This window comes from Saccoglossus kowalevskii, chromosome 11 (assembly GCF_978046115.1).
Source record: "Saccoglossus kowalevskii chromosome 11, keSacKowa6.1, whole genome shotgun sequence".
Lineage (NCBI taxonomy): Eukaryota > Metazoa > Hemichordata > Enteropneusta > Harrimaniidae > Saccoglossus > Saccoglossus kowalevskii.
The window spans coordinates 12199626-12216782 of NC_140651.1; the positions used below are offsets into that span (position 1 = coordinate 12199626).

At 34.6% G+C, this 17157-nt stretch overlaps 2 protein-coding genes across 2 annotated transcripts; one reads left to right on the forward strand and one right to left on the reverse strand.

Moving 5' to 3' along the window:
- LOC102805944 (transmembrane protein 50A-like) lies at positions 1 to 6122 on the reverse strand. Its single transcript, XM_006821110.3, has 6 exons — positions 5649 to 6122; positions 5179 to 5288; positions 3961 to 4028; positions 3375 to 3467; positions 2812 to 2875; positions 1 to 2654 (listed from the first exon to the last, which is right to left on the reverse strand). The coding sequence occupies exons 1-6, from the start codon at positions 5760 to 5762 to the stop codon at positions 2609 to 2611; spliced, it is 495 nt and encodes a 164-aa protein (XP_006821173.3). The 5' UTR covers positions 5763 to 6122; the 3' UTR covers positions 1 to 2608.
- A 1081-nt stretch (positions 6123 to 7203) lies between these two features.
- On the forward strand, positions 7204 to 16198 carry LOC102804896 (transmembrane protein 50A-like). The gene is made up of 6 exons (XM_006821103.3): positions 7204 to 7595; positions 9291 to 9403; positions 10057 to 10124; positions 12333 to 12425; positions 12771 to 12834; positions 13125 to 16198. Exons 1-6 carry the CDS (start codon positions 7494 to 7496, stop codon positions 13168 to 13170), a joined length of 486 nt encoding a protein of 161 aa, XP_006821166.1. The 5' UTR covers positions 7204 to 7493; the 3' UTR covers positions 13171 to 16198.
- The last annotated feature ends 959 nt before the right edge of the window (positions 16199 to 17157 follow it).

Consider the following 17157-nt stretch of genomic DNA (forward strand, 5'->3'; position numbering starts at 1 on the left):
TTTGATGGTGTAATTTTTATTTCAATTGTTTTACAATATATAGAAATGCAAAAAAAAGAAATAATAAAAATAAATTTTACACAGTTATGCTTGCTTCTGTAAAGTATATTTTTCTGTATGTTCAAGTAATTTCCGATTCAGTGTAGTTTACTCTGAGTTAGGAAAATAGCACTGAGAGTATTAAATTAGAATGACAAATGCAGTATACTGATAAATGTATTTTCCAATGTACTGGTATGCACTCCAACACTATCGCACCATCACCAGCAGCAGCAGCAGGTAAAAAAACCCACAGTTATGGTCTGCATCTCGTAAACATTAAACCTGACTACGGTATACAAGTTAAATTACTTTGCCATTTTGTATTGTATGCAAATTAGCTTGACAACGAATCCTGAAATATTGCATCACTGTATCTAGTCTGTCACTCTGCCGAAACAAGGTTGTAGCGTCGAATCACAAAATCAAATTTAATTCCTATTTATGTTTGAATATCTTGCTGTAAATCGTGTCTTTTAGCTGGCATGTTATTTAATTACCAGTAACTTCGCTAATGCAGGATGTAGCTAATATGAAAGTAAGTATATTTTAACAATGAATTTATTGACACTTCGGCTATATTAAGATTCTGTAGCCAACAGACAAAATTTGAATGAATTTTCAGTTTTTACTCCAAAATAAAAATTCTATTTTTGTCCCAATATTCTGAAGGCGAGTGCAGACTATAAACATGACTATTTTGTGAATTTATGAAGAAGAGGAAACTTGGTGGCGAGAAGGTTGAGGTACTTTGCTGCCATTAAAATGTCTGTTTTCATTGACCTTTACCATACAGTTTTATTTTATGCTATTACTCACAAAATCCAGAAAAAAATGTATAGTCACTGAACTATTTTTCATTTGGTACATATAGTAAAATATAATACAAGGTTATAAGATAGGTTTTGATGGTTTCTTCAAATTATTCGTGAATTAATTCACCACTGTCAAGAACTACTAAATGAATTTCAATGCACAGACCTGAATAGTTTTTTGGTATGAATCTGTGAATATTAATTAGCTAATTTGAATAATAATAAATTAGCCAATTTTTCTATTAGTATATCAGATTCCACTAAAACATAGATGTCCTGCAATAAGCCATATACATTTTTAGTAGATAAGTGCTTTGATTTGATTACTTCAAGGTTGAAATCCATAATAAGTACCTACTTTTGTGTAAATGGGTCATGTGACTTCATTAATATGCATAATTAATATCTCAAGCACTATTGCAGATAAGGACATGCAACTTGTGGTATAATGAAGGCATTGCACAAGAGATGACTAATGTATACGTCCATGTATATGACCTAATTATCATGCATAATACCTCGGCACTGTTTTAGTCAAGGATATGCATTTGGTACACTATTAAAGGCATCAAACAAGAGATGTGACTAATTAATATGCATAAATGTAATATATTAAGCACTGCTGCAGATAAGGACATGCAACCAGTGCTATGATAAATGCATCGGGCAAGAATAATGTAACGAATCAGATGCCCATATATTATATGGTCATGTGACTAATTAATATGCATAACTAATATATTAACCACTGCTGCAGATAAGAATGATCAGTTCTATGATAAAGACATTGGACAAAAATATGACTAATAAAAATGACAATGGTCATGTGACCTCAATAATATGCATAACTGTAATATTTTAAGTACTGTTGTTCGCAAGATATATGACCAAAATATCAAGTCATTATATATGATCATGAATTTATTAAATATTTATAATTGTTATTACCTTAGCCACTTGAAACCACCCTGATCACTGCTTTCGGTTATATTTTTAAATGTCACATTTGCTCTATTAAAATCAAAGTGGTTAAATGTAAATGACAAAACCAGAGCTATGGTCAAAAAGGGACATATTTCAATGATTCTGCGTGCAATAAGTGCAATTTTTGCCTTATGTGTATTGGAGACGTGTAGTAAATACAGTATACTTTAATTGTATTTCAGCACACAGGAGTTCTTTCTAAGTTTTCTTTGATTAGTATTGTTGTTTGATACTGTATATTGATAAATGTATACACGTCATGATTTATCTGGAAACACTTGTAGCATACATCTGAGTATTCGTTCGATGAAACAATTAAATTCTCTAACACGCATGTGCACTATTTTTTTGGTACGTACAATGACAATCACTGCACATCCGTATTAGTGGTTTTGATTTTTCATCCAAAAAATACTTTGATGTGTTCTGCAAACACATCTTTTTTAGTTTTTTGATAAATCATATTCCGTATTGAGTATCAAACAACAACATTAAAAAAAAATATTTTCGTCAGAATATTGCAGCTTCAATTAAGTTGAATTCCGCAAACGACCTTAAAACAAAGTGATCGCATTTCTGGAGCAAAGCTACGGGTCTGCAGCCGTACCGCTTTTGGATTCTCTTGATTGCATCCACGTGTTAACGTTTTAGTTATGATGGAATGACGTAATCAACGTGCACAGTCACATTGTGTCAGCTACTGATTTTGATGATCTGCATATTTCTGTATTCCGTATTTATTTGTTATTGATACATAGCTAAGGTTTGTATCAATCCCAATTTTCCTCTGTTCTTCCAAATTTGAAGACCAGTGAACTGAAAATTAAGAACAAAAACAAATCGTATTGATTAAAGCTCGACAATAATTATGATTGCTAATATAGTTGTCTTTGTCAAATATTTCATTCAAAGATTTACGGAATAAAGTCGGCGAAAACAACTGTTGAAGTGCAAATGTGTAATGCAAACTTACGCAGAAAGTATGAAAAAATTTTGTAAAAATACTGCAATACCAGGCCATATATTATCATAGTTCTCTGAAAAATAAGGATAAAATTAAAATAAGTTGATTTATTTTACTGTGTACTTAGACGTGTTTATTTCTTAGTGCATAACTACCGTTCCAGAACAGAGGAAATCCAGCTTGCAATGAATACTCTGCCAGATTAAATACAACTCGCTGTTCTAATTTATGCGTATTTGTAATACTTGTTTTGCATATTGAGTTTTTAATATATATATATATATATAATTTCCATTTTGTCATGTACGTCCGTTCAAATACGATACATTGTTATAATCGTGACATTTGCAACATAATAATGGGTGATTAGTATAACAAAATATGTAAAATGTTATCGTTACGGTACTTAAATGCCTTATAATAACAATAATAAATAAATAAACAAACGTGCATAATATTCATAGGGGAGGGACTAACTCAAGGCTGATTCCCGCCTAGAGCGAGCAAATTCAGTTCAAATGCTGAATGTATGTTAATGAGATAATGACCCGAAGTGACACGGAAACACTTACTGTCAGTCACGTAGGGTCCAAAGAGAATGTAACATGCTCCAATCAGTGATGCGAACGCCAAGAAAAACCCAACCAATAACCATATACGGGCAGCTATAAGGTTGAAAAGAACAAGATATTTCTTTAATAGTGTCACCTTTTTTTTTTCTAACGGCAGATTTTCAAATAATTATGACGGTGTTGACACCAAACTAATATTTTTAACAATTACTGAAGTTTCTCAATTGTGAAGTTGTTCGTTTACAAATGTTGGTCATTGAAGTGTTGTAAGATACAGCGAATATGTAAAGAAAGTGGTACTTGTTCAATTTGAAAGAGAAATTACTAGAACGCCTTATGCGTTCATACATGTACATATTAACTTTACAAAAACACATCTAATGTTAAAATATGTAAAGATGTAACTTTTGTACATTATAGGGAAAAATATATTCACTCGTAGCTATATTTCCGCTTAAAGCACTACCGTCGTAGCGCAGCGCAAGTTCGAACTTCATGTAAGTCATGTACTAGTATTTTTCGCGCGATGTGTGCGTCGCTATGAGTAACGCTTTAATAATTTATCGGAACTCCTCAGATACCTTACCCGTTTGTCCGAAAAATCCATCGGTGGATGCTTCCCCTCGAATCTGGGCATTGGAAACTGCTGTTATCCTGAAAAATCAGAAAAAATGCATATATCTGCCCTGTGACTTGCGCCCTCTATCGGTGAAGCGTTTCTGTGACATCAATGAAGACGTCAGTGTCGTTTATTGTTTTGATCAACGACAGTTGTTTTTGTTATGATCTGCAGCCTTGTGGCTGTAATATAACGCCGTTGAAAGGTTGTTCTAAATGGCGGACGATCACAAAACCAAACAGTTTTAACGAAATTGCTTTTGCACGCCTTAATCATTGTGACGCCACATAAGCGCTTCGCCGCTTGAGGGCGCGACTTCAGCACATATGTATCATATGTGTCTAAATGTATAATTTTTACAGTATCTCCGATTTTCTAAGTTTCAATTCTTCCATCTATTAACACCTTTGTTACAACAAGTAAACAGCAGATATACATTTGTTCTTAATTAGTTTATCACTGCGTTTCTACGTTCTACTACTAGTATTTTGGATAAATACTGAGAAATAATTCTAAACTCATAGTTGCTGTCGACATAGGAAGTAAAGTAAGCAAATAACACCGAATAAACGGCAACGTAAAGACTATGTCTAATTATAGTAAACACGTACTGCGTGCGTGACTCGAACTGGCGCTCGCGTACGGCACCTAATCGCCTAGCTTCACGCCACTACACGTCTTCCCCTCGGCCACCGGGCATCCCCAAAAAAAGGATGCTTAATAACATAGTCTTTACGTTGCCGTTTATTCGGTGTTATTTGCTTAGTATTTTGGAATTGATGGCGCCGGTAAATTATATTATGTGAGTAAATAATAAAGGCCATATTAGTTGCCATAGTATCTTATCCAAATTTGTTCTAATATGTCATTTTAATTTTCTATATAATACTATATCATTTTACATTTGTTTTTTTATCGCTGTGAAAATCTTCTTTCTTGACACGTGCGCACAGTCAAGAACGATGGACCTGAACTTGTTGTTCATGTGTGAATGTGCAACTACAAACTGATCCGATCGAATGTGGCTTCTATGGTTATCCTGGAAGTGTCGTGAGTGGTCTCGAAAAATAATAATAATAATAAACTTACAGACCACACAATCTATTGTAGAGTATCGACGTGTTTTTCTTTTTTGATACATTACGAGTTCTTGCGATGGTTTTGTCTTCTCTTCTTAATACTTACATAGCAAACGCTAATGATCCCACGATGCCGCATGTCATAAACGCTAAATGATAATCGTCGGAGTCACAGGCCACCATTGCATCAATATACAACCACCAACCGACGAAAAACTGGAATCAAAATACCATTCCATTAATTGCACAATAATCATAAAATTGTCATAAAATTTCGGGCCGTCGTTGAATGGCGCCATTCACGCGACTTTGTCGGGATAATTGACATTATTAGAACCCAAATTTCTGAACGAAGTTTTAACTTTGTCTCAAAAAACAAATGTTGTTGTTGTTTTTTAGATAGTACTCCCGAATTTGTCAAACTGTTTTCTTTCGTGGCTGTTTACCCGAGGTTGACGTATACGTGAAGGCAGGCTATATATTTGTTTTTATATTTATGACTAACTACCAGTCGAATTGTTTGTCTATATTACGTACGAATGACTGACTACACATATTACATCAACGTGTACTTACGAGTGTTCCGGCTGCTGCTGAAGATATCATGTTCCTCTTCTCGGCGACAACAGCCAAACATCCACACTCACACGTACAACTAGGACATCTCACGTTATCCAACCAGCCCGACATTTTGTATAAAAAGCTTTGTGTTTATAAATAAATTATTGAGTAAACGTGAAGTTGGGACAAAGAAGGAGGCGACCTCCCTCGACTTGTATCGATCCCAGTAGGTCGATGTAACAGCTCAAACCGTTAAATATTATGTATCAAATATATTTCGTAGCAGGTTTTCCAACGCAAAGACGCGGCAATGTTGACAACCTGTTTATATCCCTCTTCTATGCATTGGCTGCGCCATATTGAATTAACCATTAACTAGTCCGGTGTACGTCAGTGCAGAGGTTATTCAGGGTCAATAAATCTGCATGGACCAACCTGCCGCAGTACGTAGACAAAGCTCTGTAACTTTATATTATACACCGGATGTAGAATGACTTAACTCTCGTCTGTTTACTATGCGCATACCTCTACCAAACGGTATACGTAAACATGAGTCTGTATGTGTTACATAATAATTCATACTTCATGGTTATGTTTATACATCCGGCATCGGCTGAAAATGAATGAACCATCAAGCACTTTTTATGTCTAGCGACCAACAAAAACAGTACAACACTACATTCTTTATAAATATATAAGACGGCATCTATTTTAACAGAACGAGATGTAGATCATATCAACACTTGTTTTGTTTTTTTACGTTTGGTATTTTTTCTACTTCATTCCGACAACTATTGAATACATATTAGAAACAACTCTAAATTCGCTACCATCAAATCACTCTACAAATAAATACCACGTTACCCCCGGTTCGTAAATTCCGTCCCAAGACCCAGTATGCATTATCACAGTAAAACAAGAAAGACCTGTGCTAAGTCATGGTTTAAAATATCTTCGAGCATATAATTCATGCAATAAAATTAAACATCCCTAGTTGAAAAGATTATACTTACTCCAGGTTTTGAGTCTACTACAATAATCGATTGATGATTTACTGATAGTAGTAAAATATACGCCGATTTGGTGCTCTTGTTGGTATGACAGCGTTACAAACACGCACAATTGGAACATTTTAATGATTTTTTTTTTTGTTTCTTAACATTTACTCAAGCAGCTGAAACAAGGAGATAAGTCTCAGAAATTATGCCGAAATATCATAAAATAAACTCATTTTCGCTTTTTATACCAACGAAAGTACCAGGACGTGTGTCCTATTTAACCCGTTCAGACCCCATCCTCTGGATCTGCCCCAGATCAGTGGCGGATCCAGGGGGGGGGCATGGCCCCTCCCAAAAGCATGACGATTCATATCATCTGGATTACGCATAGCTTCTGTGCGATTTACGCTCCGTATATCTTAAGCGAAGCTTGGCCCCCAATACATTTTGCTGGATCCGCCACTGCCCCAGATACGTATTCACGTATACATGTGTATCCACGAAATGTCCAACTGGAGAATGGAGCGTCAACAGCGCCCTCATTAAATCAACAACCTTTCACCTATACTTTGACCCGGTTGACTTGGGAAGCCATCTTCTTTACTGTATTGTTGATCTATCACGCACATACATAGTCGTGAATAAATCGACAGATCAAATTTAGTTAAAGACGAGACTTATTCGAGGCGTGTATTGGCTCCTTATATTTACTGTGAAATTATTTTGTCGTGCGCTGAAAATCTCGATCGACTGGAAACTGTGTTCAATGGAATAGAATTGTCGAACCGGAAGGGAATAATTTTGACAGTCAGAAACTCGGTGCCGATTTTTGTTACCGTCGTGGTTGATAAGCAGTAACGAAATGTCGGGTTGGTTAGACAATATCGAGTGTCGAAGGTGTGATTGCTTGGACACGGTGGCAGAGAAACGGAACGTCATTGCGTCCGTTGCGGCTGGTGCCCTGGTAAGAAATAGTATGCAGTTCGTGTTTTGATCTTGTAGTTCGCAACAAAAATGTTAGCTTGTGTATGACTCACCCTGTTGTGATCGGTATTCATTTAGTAATCTTTATTGTAATACGGAGGCAAATGCAAATCGCTCTTTTTACTCAATTTGTAGTTTTATTTTATTTATTTATTTATTTCAAAATAATGTAAAAAATATATGTTGCCGGCATCTGATTACACTGTAAATACATGTAAAATCTTAATAAGTCCTACCATTAATTATCAAAATGATTACAAGTCTGTTCTCAGACCAGCTGATGGACAGACAAAATTGTTCTTTTCTAGCCAGTAGCACCCTACTGACCAAAATACTGAATTAAGACATGTATTTTCAAACCATTTGACCATTATGGCGTTAACGAACAATTTTTTGTTAGTTTTGTCTATTGTACGTCGGAAAATAGAAGGATTTGTATGGTGTTACATTCAATGCATTCTTTTTTTTTTAAATGTGAAAGGATGTCCATTTATTAGCTGCACTGTCATCAAAGATGATCGAACGGAGCTCATAGGTTGACTTGACCTGTGGTCGTCTGTCTGCCGTTCATCAACTTTTTTTTCGAGCGACTTGTTCTCCCAAGCACAGCTACCTGGGGTGGTTCTCTGTCAGATTTGTTCATTTCATCACATGACATCCGAATCTCTATTTTTAGGAAATATTTTTGTTATTTTTGGTCAAAAATGATTTTTTCTTCAACTTCTTGTGAATGTTCTTGACATGGACATGGACTAGACTCTGACTTAATAATTTTATGAGACCATATGAAAGTGTCTAATTTTAGTAAATATTTGTTTAGGTTCTTTTGCTCATTTTTGCATATTTTTGACTTTTCCAAAATCGCCTACCAGATTCATACATTAGACACATGGACTGGCAATTTGTTCATTTGGTGAAGATATCTAAAAAAGGCTATGGAAGTCCTGATGACTCTCAAAATGGTCAAATATTTTCTTTATAGTTTCAATCAGTCTAAAGCATCATAGGTTTTTGTGAGAACATAATCATGCTTTAACTACAGATCATGCGAAAATAGACATCTACGTCAGTTTTCAGAATATATTTGCTCAATAGAACTTGAAACTGTAGTCATTCACTACATAGAAAGACCCCGCCCTCAAAAAAAAAAATGGGAAGTAGGTTAGTTAACACATAAATTATTTTATTTAGCTATGTTCTGCTTCTATTTTCACATATTTTGATATTGTTTTTTAGAATTTGGAAAAGTCCTTCTGCCCATCCCCAGTATTCAAAGTCAATTTGTCATCTTTCACAAAATAAATCTGCAAATTTATTTTTTTCCCACAGAATTTATGATCATGATCTGTAGGCAATCGGGAATTATAATTATATCAATGTGGTCAAAAATTAAAAAAAAAAAATATAGAAAAATACATACCAACATGTTGCATACTGGTACCACATGATCATCATAATAACGTAACTTGAATATACCGGGTACAGTGACTTGATTTGAGTGGAATTTATTTGCTTTTCATTTAAAGCTGAGCTGAGCTCATAAGCTGGAATCTTAATCTGAAGCTTTAATCCAAGGGTAGCTGCAAACTTATATTCATACAAAACTTCAAACCATCAGATTTCCCCCATAAGATCTACCTAGTGTTAATGCATCTACCTTTTTACTCTTATATAGTTTTTCACTGGTTGGTGGTTTGTCATTGATGCTGCTGCCGTTGTCCCAGCCAATTCTGATTTTAATCATGCATTTCATACCTTCGGAGTGATATCCACTATAGCATTTTTCATGTAAGTAACCTCCCAATTTTCATCTTTTTTTTTTTCTTTTTTTTTCTCTGAACAAAAGTGTGAAAATATCTCAGTGCGACTCCTCATTGCATCATTCTGACTTGAACAGAAAAGTGATTTGATATCAGTTGACAATATGGTCTGAGCACAACTTAACATTTAGCTAGCTGTTAGTTAGCTTAGTTTGCTGTCCAAACTGTCACACATCTCAATTGTGCACAGTAACCTGTGTGAATGTGTCTCATTTTAGTCAAATAGGTGTAACTACTACAAAGAATAAGTAATTACTCATTTTAAAAAGTATAGGTTTTTATGAAAAGGCAAATCCAGCATGAAGTTATGGTCAGACTGAACTGTAACCGCTGTAATACAAATATAGAAAATCCATGATCACTACAAATTCTGAATATTTAGTTTAATCAGACAAATCTATCTTCAGTTGACTCATTCTGTGCTATCTCTCCCACAATGTAGTATGGGTAGTTATTGCTATGTGTGTGTTGGGTCTTGAGCCCCTCTGGTTGTATGCTTCCATGGAGCTAAGATTGTTTAAGGTTTGAATCATAATATTAATTATCTGTTCCACTGTTTCGGGATTTACATTGAATTGCATGGATGTCACATGTATTTCATACTGCCTTGATTTTGTACAGGATAAATGCAATATCGAATGCTCAAGTCAGAGGTGACACTATGGGGACTGGATGTCTTGGCCAGACAGGTAGGTGTTTTACTTTAAAATCTAAACTACTCTACTGTGTTTTAACCTGATATCTATGCAAGCTGTTCATTGGTAATCACAACTCTCTGTTGCCATTACTGTACATTCATTTCATATAAACATTACTAATGGTACAGTCTGAGAAAAAAAAAAATGAAGTATTGCTTAATTAACAGATATGATGCACACTATCTGTAGACAGGTTTTTCTTACAAGAATACATATCCTTTGTTTTAATGCTGATCATATTTGATATTTGCTTGTCTTAAGAAGAAAGATTTCAACCAATCATGTTGGAAATTTACTTTTGGATTGACTTTTGGTATTTGTCATAGGATTAATTATTTTCTACTTAAAGTGCCTGTGAAATGGCTGCTATTTTAAATTATCCATTAATACATAAATATTATTATTTTTTATGTTTCTAAGCATAAATATTTTTTTTAAGTGAAAAAAATTGTTTAAACTCAGTCTACAGAAACTTTATTTTTGCGTATTTTAAAATGAGGCTCCTCATTAGCTTCTCATTTGCATACAGAAATTCCCCTTGTGACGTCAGAAAGGGAAGTCACTGGGCAGCTTGCATTGCCGATACGTGTAAATAAGGCAAATTTCTTGTGCTGTTTTCTCGTCTTTGACTAAATTGCCACTTATGTACTTGTTCGTCGATGAAGAATGGACCATAATGAACACATAGTATCAAGTTTGTTGCATGGGGTTGAGTCAGATGCGAAATATGTCCGGTCTGGTGTAGCTAATCACCGTGGTCGTTACCGTCACCGGAGCAGCACGTTTGTACACTGTCGCTGGACTCCGGCATTGGACAAAATCAAATTTGACGGCTGAATCGTCTTGTTATTTTCATGATTATGACATATTAAAAAAATACATTGACAGCTCAAGCCCGGATTCTTATTCCGTAAATTATTACGCCGATCAAGCTGCAAGTAAAGGCAACAAACGTGTGAATTCGACATTCAACACCAATAACCGAACAATTCAGACAATTTTAGCCTGCGAAAATGAAAAAAAGCCTGAGGGCTGCGTAATTTCCTGTTTGTCCGACGCTTTGTTTTCGTGTCATTATCAAAATTACTGCTACCTTTTCCATAACACAGGTGGTCTCTATAAAGCGATAATCGGGATCGCAAAAAAATCAAATCATTTGAAACACATACTCGACGTCTCTCTTCCTTCTGAAATCCGTCTCAGTGATCATGGGCTGGTTCGAAATCTATTTTTTTGAAAACGTTTTGTATTTTCGGCGTTTCTCGTTAAAACCTAGTTGTTTTGTCATGGACAAGGACAGTTTTTCACACACACAAAAAAAAGAATCTGAGGTGAAGTGAACACTGCATATGATGCTGTTAGGAGGAAGTCCACCCCAACCTTTTCTCGTTATTTTCACGGCTTTCGTCCACCGATTTTGCACCTTCAGATCGATTGGAAACGTGTAAATACTTACACTATGACTATACGCATTACTGCAACCGCCCACAACACAACGTTTAACCATCATAAATGTTTGTTGTGAAAACAACTTCTAAAAATTCGCTCTCTCAAAAATAAAATTAAACAGACAAAAGATACGCCGATTAAAAAATGTATATCGTTTAAAAGTACAGTTGTACGTTGAATGACACAGTGATATAAAAGTACGGCTCAGGGGTATGGCTTCCTCTCATATTTTTGCATTTGGTGGCGCACTTTCGGCAAGAGTCGGAAATCCGGAAACAGTCGACCGTTTCAGGATAGGTGGGCGTGGCTACAGCACGGGAAATATCTCAAATTTACTTGGATACAAGTAATCATTTTCAGCAAAAAAATCAATAATTGCCCATTTCAGTGGGGCACAGATCTAAAATGGGAAGCGTGTGAGTGGGCATTGCACAGGCACTTTAAGCTTTGTGTACACTACACCGTGTACACTACATACTTTTACAACACTTAACACTAAACTATGCTATGTTATACCATAGACCTTATAATTCTAAGGTCTATGGTTATACCACAGTCCCTTGATATAGAGGGACTGTGGTTATACTATGTAATGCAACATTAGACAACACTACACTATACAGCACTACTACACTCTATGCTGTACTACAAACTCCACTCTATACTACACTTATTAATATAATTCAGGGGCGTAAGGGGCTGCATAAATGAAACAAACTGAATTATTAATTTTTTTCATTTTATTTGCAGGTGCTCGTGTTTGGTTATTTATTGGATTTTTCTTGGCATTTGGATCTCTTATTGGAGCTTGCTGGATTCTGTTTGGACCTTATGTTGTTGACAGTAAGTTGGATGTGACTATTTCAAGTAGCTTATGGAGCCCTATGTTTGTGATTATTTCAAGTCACATAAGGTTACACTTTGTCTACTGATAAAAGGCACAATGTGTTCACAAGGGTTGATAAATAAAAGAGTGCGTAAATTAATTCTATGTGTCCACCTACATGCTTATGCGAATATTATGCCTGTTTTTAGATTTTTCTTGAAAAATGAATCTTTTGTTCTTTAAAAAGTTTTGAAAATACTGTGATGGGCATGTTTTTATCAGACATGTGTTCTGAATATTTTGTCTCTGGGCCTCACATAGTATAATCCACCTTTAATAATTGCTTTTTCTTCTCTTCACAGAAAAGTATCCAATCATATGGCCAGGTGTTGCCATATTTCTACAAAATGCATTTATCTTTTTTGCGTAAGTACTCTAATCTGATCAAAGTTCTGTACATGACACATTGTAATATTGTGGCTGATATGTTAGTTTCAAGTAAAATCTGGAATAATTCAATGAATAATTCATATAAAAAAAGTTTTTGAATGAAATAAAATGCTGAAAACACTGTGGGTGGGTGTCTCGGCTATGTTATACACTTTTATGCACTTTAGGTGCACAGAATAGTTATGAACTTTGACCCTTGTACACCTAATAAGGCATGATATTATTGCTTCTGACTAAAGTAATTCCCTACTTTCATTTCATTTCAGTTCGATTGTCTTTAAATTTGGAAGAACAGAGGAACTATGGGAATGAAGCATGGATTGTCAGTATTCAGAGGTCTTGAGTCATAATGGTACTGTATTTTCAAACCACTGGTTTCCATGGTAATATTTTACTATCTGCTTACTATCTGCCAGGCTATTGAATCTTCCTTGTGAAAAAAAAAATTATTATAAAACTGAGCTGAGATGACCTTTGTTCATTACCATTGGCAGCTTCTGATCCTTCACACAAAGCGATCAGGTTTGCTATGTTAAAAGTTTGTCACCTTCTAAAGTAATTGGTTTGGATATTTATAGCTTAATACTCATTGCCTTCAAATACGTAGGATAACAACACATGCTAAAACGCAAAGGTTCACGAGTAAATTTCTACTGTAAAATCTGTATTAGAAGCAGCGCATTCTATTAAAATGGTGGATTGCAACAGAGGGACTGCAGATTCTATTAGAGCATCAACACATATGAGAAATGACGAATTTTTGGTTCTCAATTATTCAAAAAGAATGGGTATGGCGATGCAGCTTCTAATACAGATGTTACAGTATTCATAAACAACTATACACTATGGCTGTTGTATGCATAAGTGACAACTCCCCCCGGTCTAAACATTTTAAACACAATCTTAAAGGGGCAATAGATAATTAAATATTGCATGGAGCAAACGTAATCTTTGTTAAACATCACCCCATCACCTCATGAATGAAAATTTGTCAGTGCAAAATTATTATAATGAACTATGTAAAACTATGTTCTTGAAACCACCCTTGAAACTTCCACCCATTCCCAAAATGAAAAAAATTAATTTTGCTGTCCATATGATTTTTTTTTTTATCTACAATCCCTATCAGTAATATTTGTTTTGTTGGAGAGGTTTGCAGAAAGTGTATACACAACAGGGGACAAAACAGTGGTGAGAAAAACTGTTGACCCCCAAACTGCATCTTGCAGTATCAAAAAACATTTATAGTCAGTTCTGAATATATTCAAGTATAAATATGTCTTGTTTATCAAGAGTGAATTTTTTTTTAACTTTTATTTTATACTTTCTCGTCACTTGTAGTTGCCACTTTCGAAGTGATGCAATTGTCAGTCAATGTACATATTATTTACTTACACACAGTGTAGGAGTATTATATATTTTTTTCTTGTTTTATATTTAAAAGTACATGTATGTCAGTATTGTTGTAGCTTCAGGTCTTTGTGTATTCTTACATATATAAATGTTAGTAGTTCTTGTGACAAATTTCAATAAACTTTGGAACAATATTTTCTGACGGAGTATTATTAATAGATAAAATTTCAGATTTTGGTCTAGAACTCCCTTTCTAGTGCGCGAGTGTTTTAAATTAATATCATTACCTGTACAACTATTTAATCAATACAGTATTATCACCTGTTAACTTATTTTTTTTATCTAGTCACCCTGAATTTCTTATCCTCTCGTGCATTAGTATATAACTTTTTTTCAAGTGTCAGTAAAGTACATCACATGATGATTTTTTATTTGCACACATGTACTTTGAGGGATATGTACAAAATTAGTTATTAAATACTAGTACTTGTATTATAAAGATGAATACATATTTTAAAATGCCACTGCCGCTGTACTAGAAAATGTTCAATGTGGGTCCCATAATGTATGTGTAAAATAATCAGTTGTCTACACATACCACACACCAAGTCTTCTAAGGGACTATGGCACTTCAAATGTGCATGTATTGAATAATCTTTAAAAACTGATAAAGTCTATCGATCAATAGCAAGGTTTGTAGGGAATGCATTTTTTTTTTGGAAAAAAAACAGAGAATGATAAGGAATGTTGCATCCAACATTTATCTGGAAAAATGTATTACGTATGATTAGATTTATGTAATCCAGTCCAGTATGGCTGGTCTTAGTGACTTCTGACATGCTCGCTTGTTGTATCATCCAGTCTATACGGTTTATAGATGTTTTCATGTCAATCACATTGAAAAACGGTCTCAGAAACCTCACAAAGAATTAGACAATAAAAGCAGAGTACTAAAAAGGCCTGTATTATTTAAATAGTACAACACTGATACTGTGAAATGAGTTGTATTTACTTTTTAGCAGATTTGATGTGGAAAATATACTCACTTGGTGAAATAAACAACTTGCTTTTATGTTAACCTTGCATGTTTACTGGGAACTTTTAGCTATAAATCTCTGTACTTTCATGAGAAAAATGTTCTCTAGGAGAGGGAGTGGGCACATAATCTAGTATCAGTGATTTTTTTCTTTGAATAAAAAGTGAGGCAGAAACTGTTGGGTACAAAATTTATTGTTTTATATTTATTTTTTTCATGCATTGTAAAGAACTTTTAAAACTTCTTCTCACTGGAAATGATAAAAATCACAAACTCGGAAGATTTCTTTAGTGTATGTATATCCACCAATTGCATTCTTGGGATAATGTCATGTGATCATTGTATTGTGTCAATGCACTTTTAAAAGAGGCTGAGTGAACTATTACATTTTGTATGTTATTTGTGATGCCAGACATGTTTTATGAATCTAGCTTGTATTTAGCTGAGAAGCTTGATTGTAAATTGTGCAATGTTGTGATGTGCGGAATAACATGCGGAATCGAAATAGGGGCTGTCTAGTAGCCATACGATCGTGTCTTTACTTATCAGACCCTGCTTGGCTATTTGCATTCATCATCGCTGCCACATCATTCTCTGAATACTTCTCTCATACTATGATACGTTTTACAAGATCTTTTAGTTCATCATCCTTTTCAACAGCGCCATCACCACTCTTTAATCCTCATTGAATCTTTCTGTATCATTCATACTGCCTCGTTTTGACTTTCCTAAAATGTTGTGCATGTCCAAGCTCCTTGTTTTTTCTTTGACTGGCTCCAATATTTTTGTAGCTAGGATTCTGTGTGACCCCAAATTCTACACATTATTTCAACCGTTGGATTGTTGCAATCATTTCTGGAAAAACTAATGTTATGCGCCAAGTGTTATTTTGTGATTATAATTGTATTAGATAATACGTGTTGATGCAATAAACAAGATATTTTAACATAATCATTGTCAGTGTATGTAATTAATTATGACATGACTGTAATGCATGTATGTGAACAATGCATTATGACATTGAAATAAATTAGACCAAAAAAAGATTTTGTCTCTCATCCTAGAGAAATTTGAAAAATAACGCAGTTTTTTTTGTGTTTTTTTGTTTTGTATTCATATTATTTAGTACCACGACAAGATTATGTTCAACGTTTAAAGTTTATTATTCCTGACATGTTACCAGCGGGGATATACTAGTTACCATCAACCATACAAATTAAGTAGTATTGCAGATAGACACTGTAATTTTGAATACATTGCACACAAGACCTGATCTACATTTTTAATACCCATATCTGGTTATATGACCTCATGCTTATATCTGGAGCATTTATTGCTGATATAGACATTCAATTAGTGTTTTATTATTTAATAACCATATATCATTGGAATTTGCTATCGAACCAAGAACCAAGCATTCAGTGTGTATAGGTGGGAAATTTGAAGCTAAAATGGTATTGAGAATTGTTTCGGCTTTACAAAGCAAAAAACAAATAAAGTAAAAGTATAGCATATTTGTTCCCCTTCAGCTTTCCGAATCGACTCGAGTCGACCATTTTCTCATAAAAATTAGTTGATCTTGAACAGTATAGGTTTCAGAACGTTATTCTACATTGTCCGGGTTCCTTTTCGCGTCTGAGTCGATTTTTGGCAATTTTTCACCTGCTGTGATTTATAATAAAGCCTCTAGTGGCGACTTTAGTAAGTTACTTTCTTTTGTTTTTTTCAAGAACACAGATTGCCTATGATACAACTACGAATATATCTTTCCTTACATATAGATCTTCGATGCATGATTCGAAACAAATGAAGCTATTTATTCTAACCATTGAAGGTACCAACGGACCTTTCCTCGACACCGGGGACGATGGTTCTAACCACGGTTACTGTTTTAGTAACCGTGCGTGTTC

Bases quoted from the DNA above. Each gene is read 5' to 3' on its own strand.
- LOC102805944 (XM_006821110.3), bottom strand. From the start codon at position 5,762: ATGTCGGGCTGGTTGGATAACGTGAGATGTCCTAGTTGTACGTGTGAG. The intron at 3,468-3,960 runs GTAAGGTATCTG...TCAACCTTATAG, and splicing joins TGGATTTTTCGGACAAACGG to CTGCCCGTATATGGTTATTG. The intron at 2,876-3,374 runs GTAAGTGTTTCC...CTTATTTTTCAG, and splicing joins TGGACCCTACGTGACTGACA to AGAACTATGATAATATATGG.
- LOC102804896 (XM_006821103.3), top strand. From the start codon at position 7,494: ATGTCGGGTTGGTTAGACAATATCGAGTGTCGAAGGTGTGATTGCTTG. The intron at 12,426-12,770 runs GTAAGTTGGATG...TTCTCTTCACAG, and splicing joins TGGACCTTATGTTGTTGACA to AAAAGTATCCAATCATATGG. The intron at 12,835-13,124 runs GTAAGTACTCTA...ATTTCATTTCAG, and splicing joins AATGCATTTATCTTTTTTGC to TTCGATTGTCTTTAAATTTG.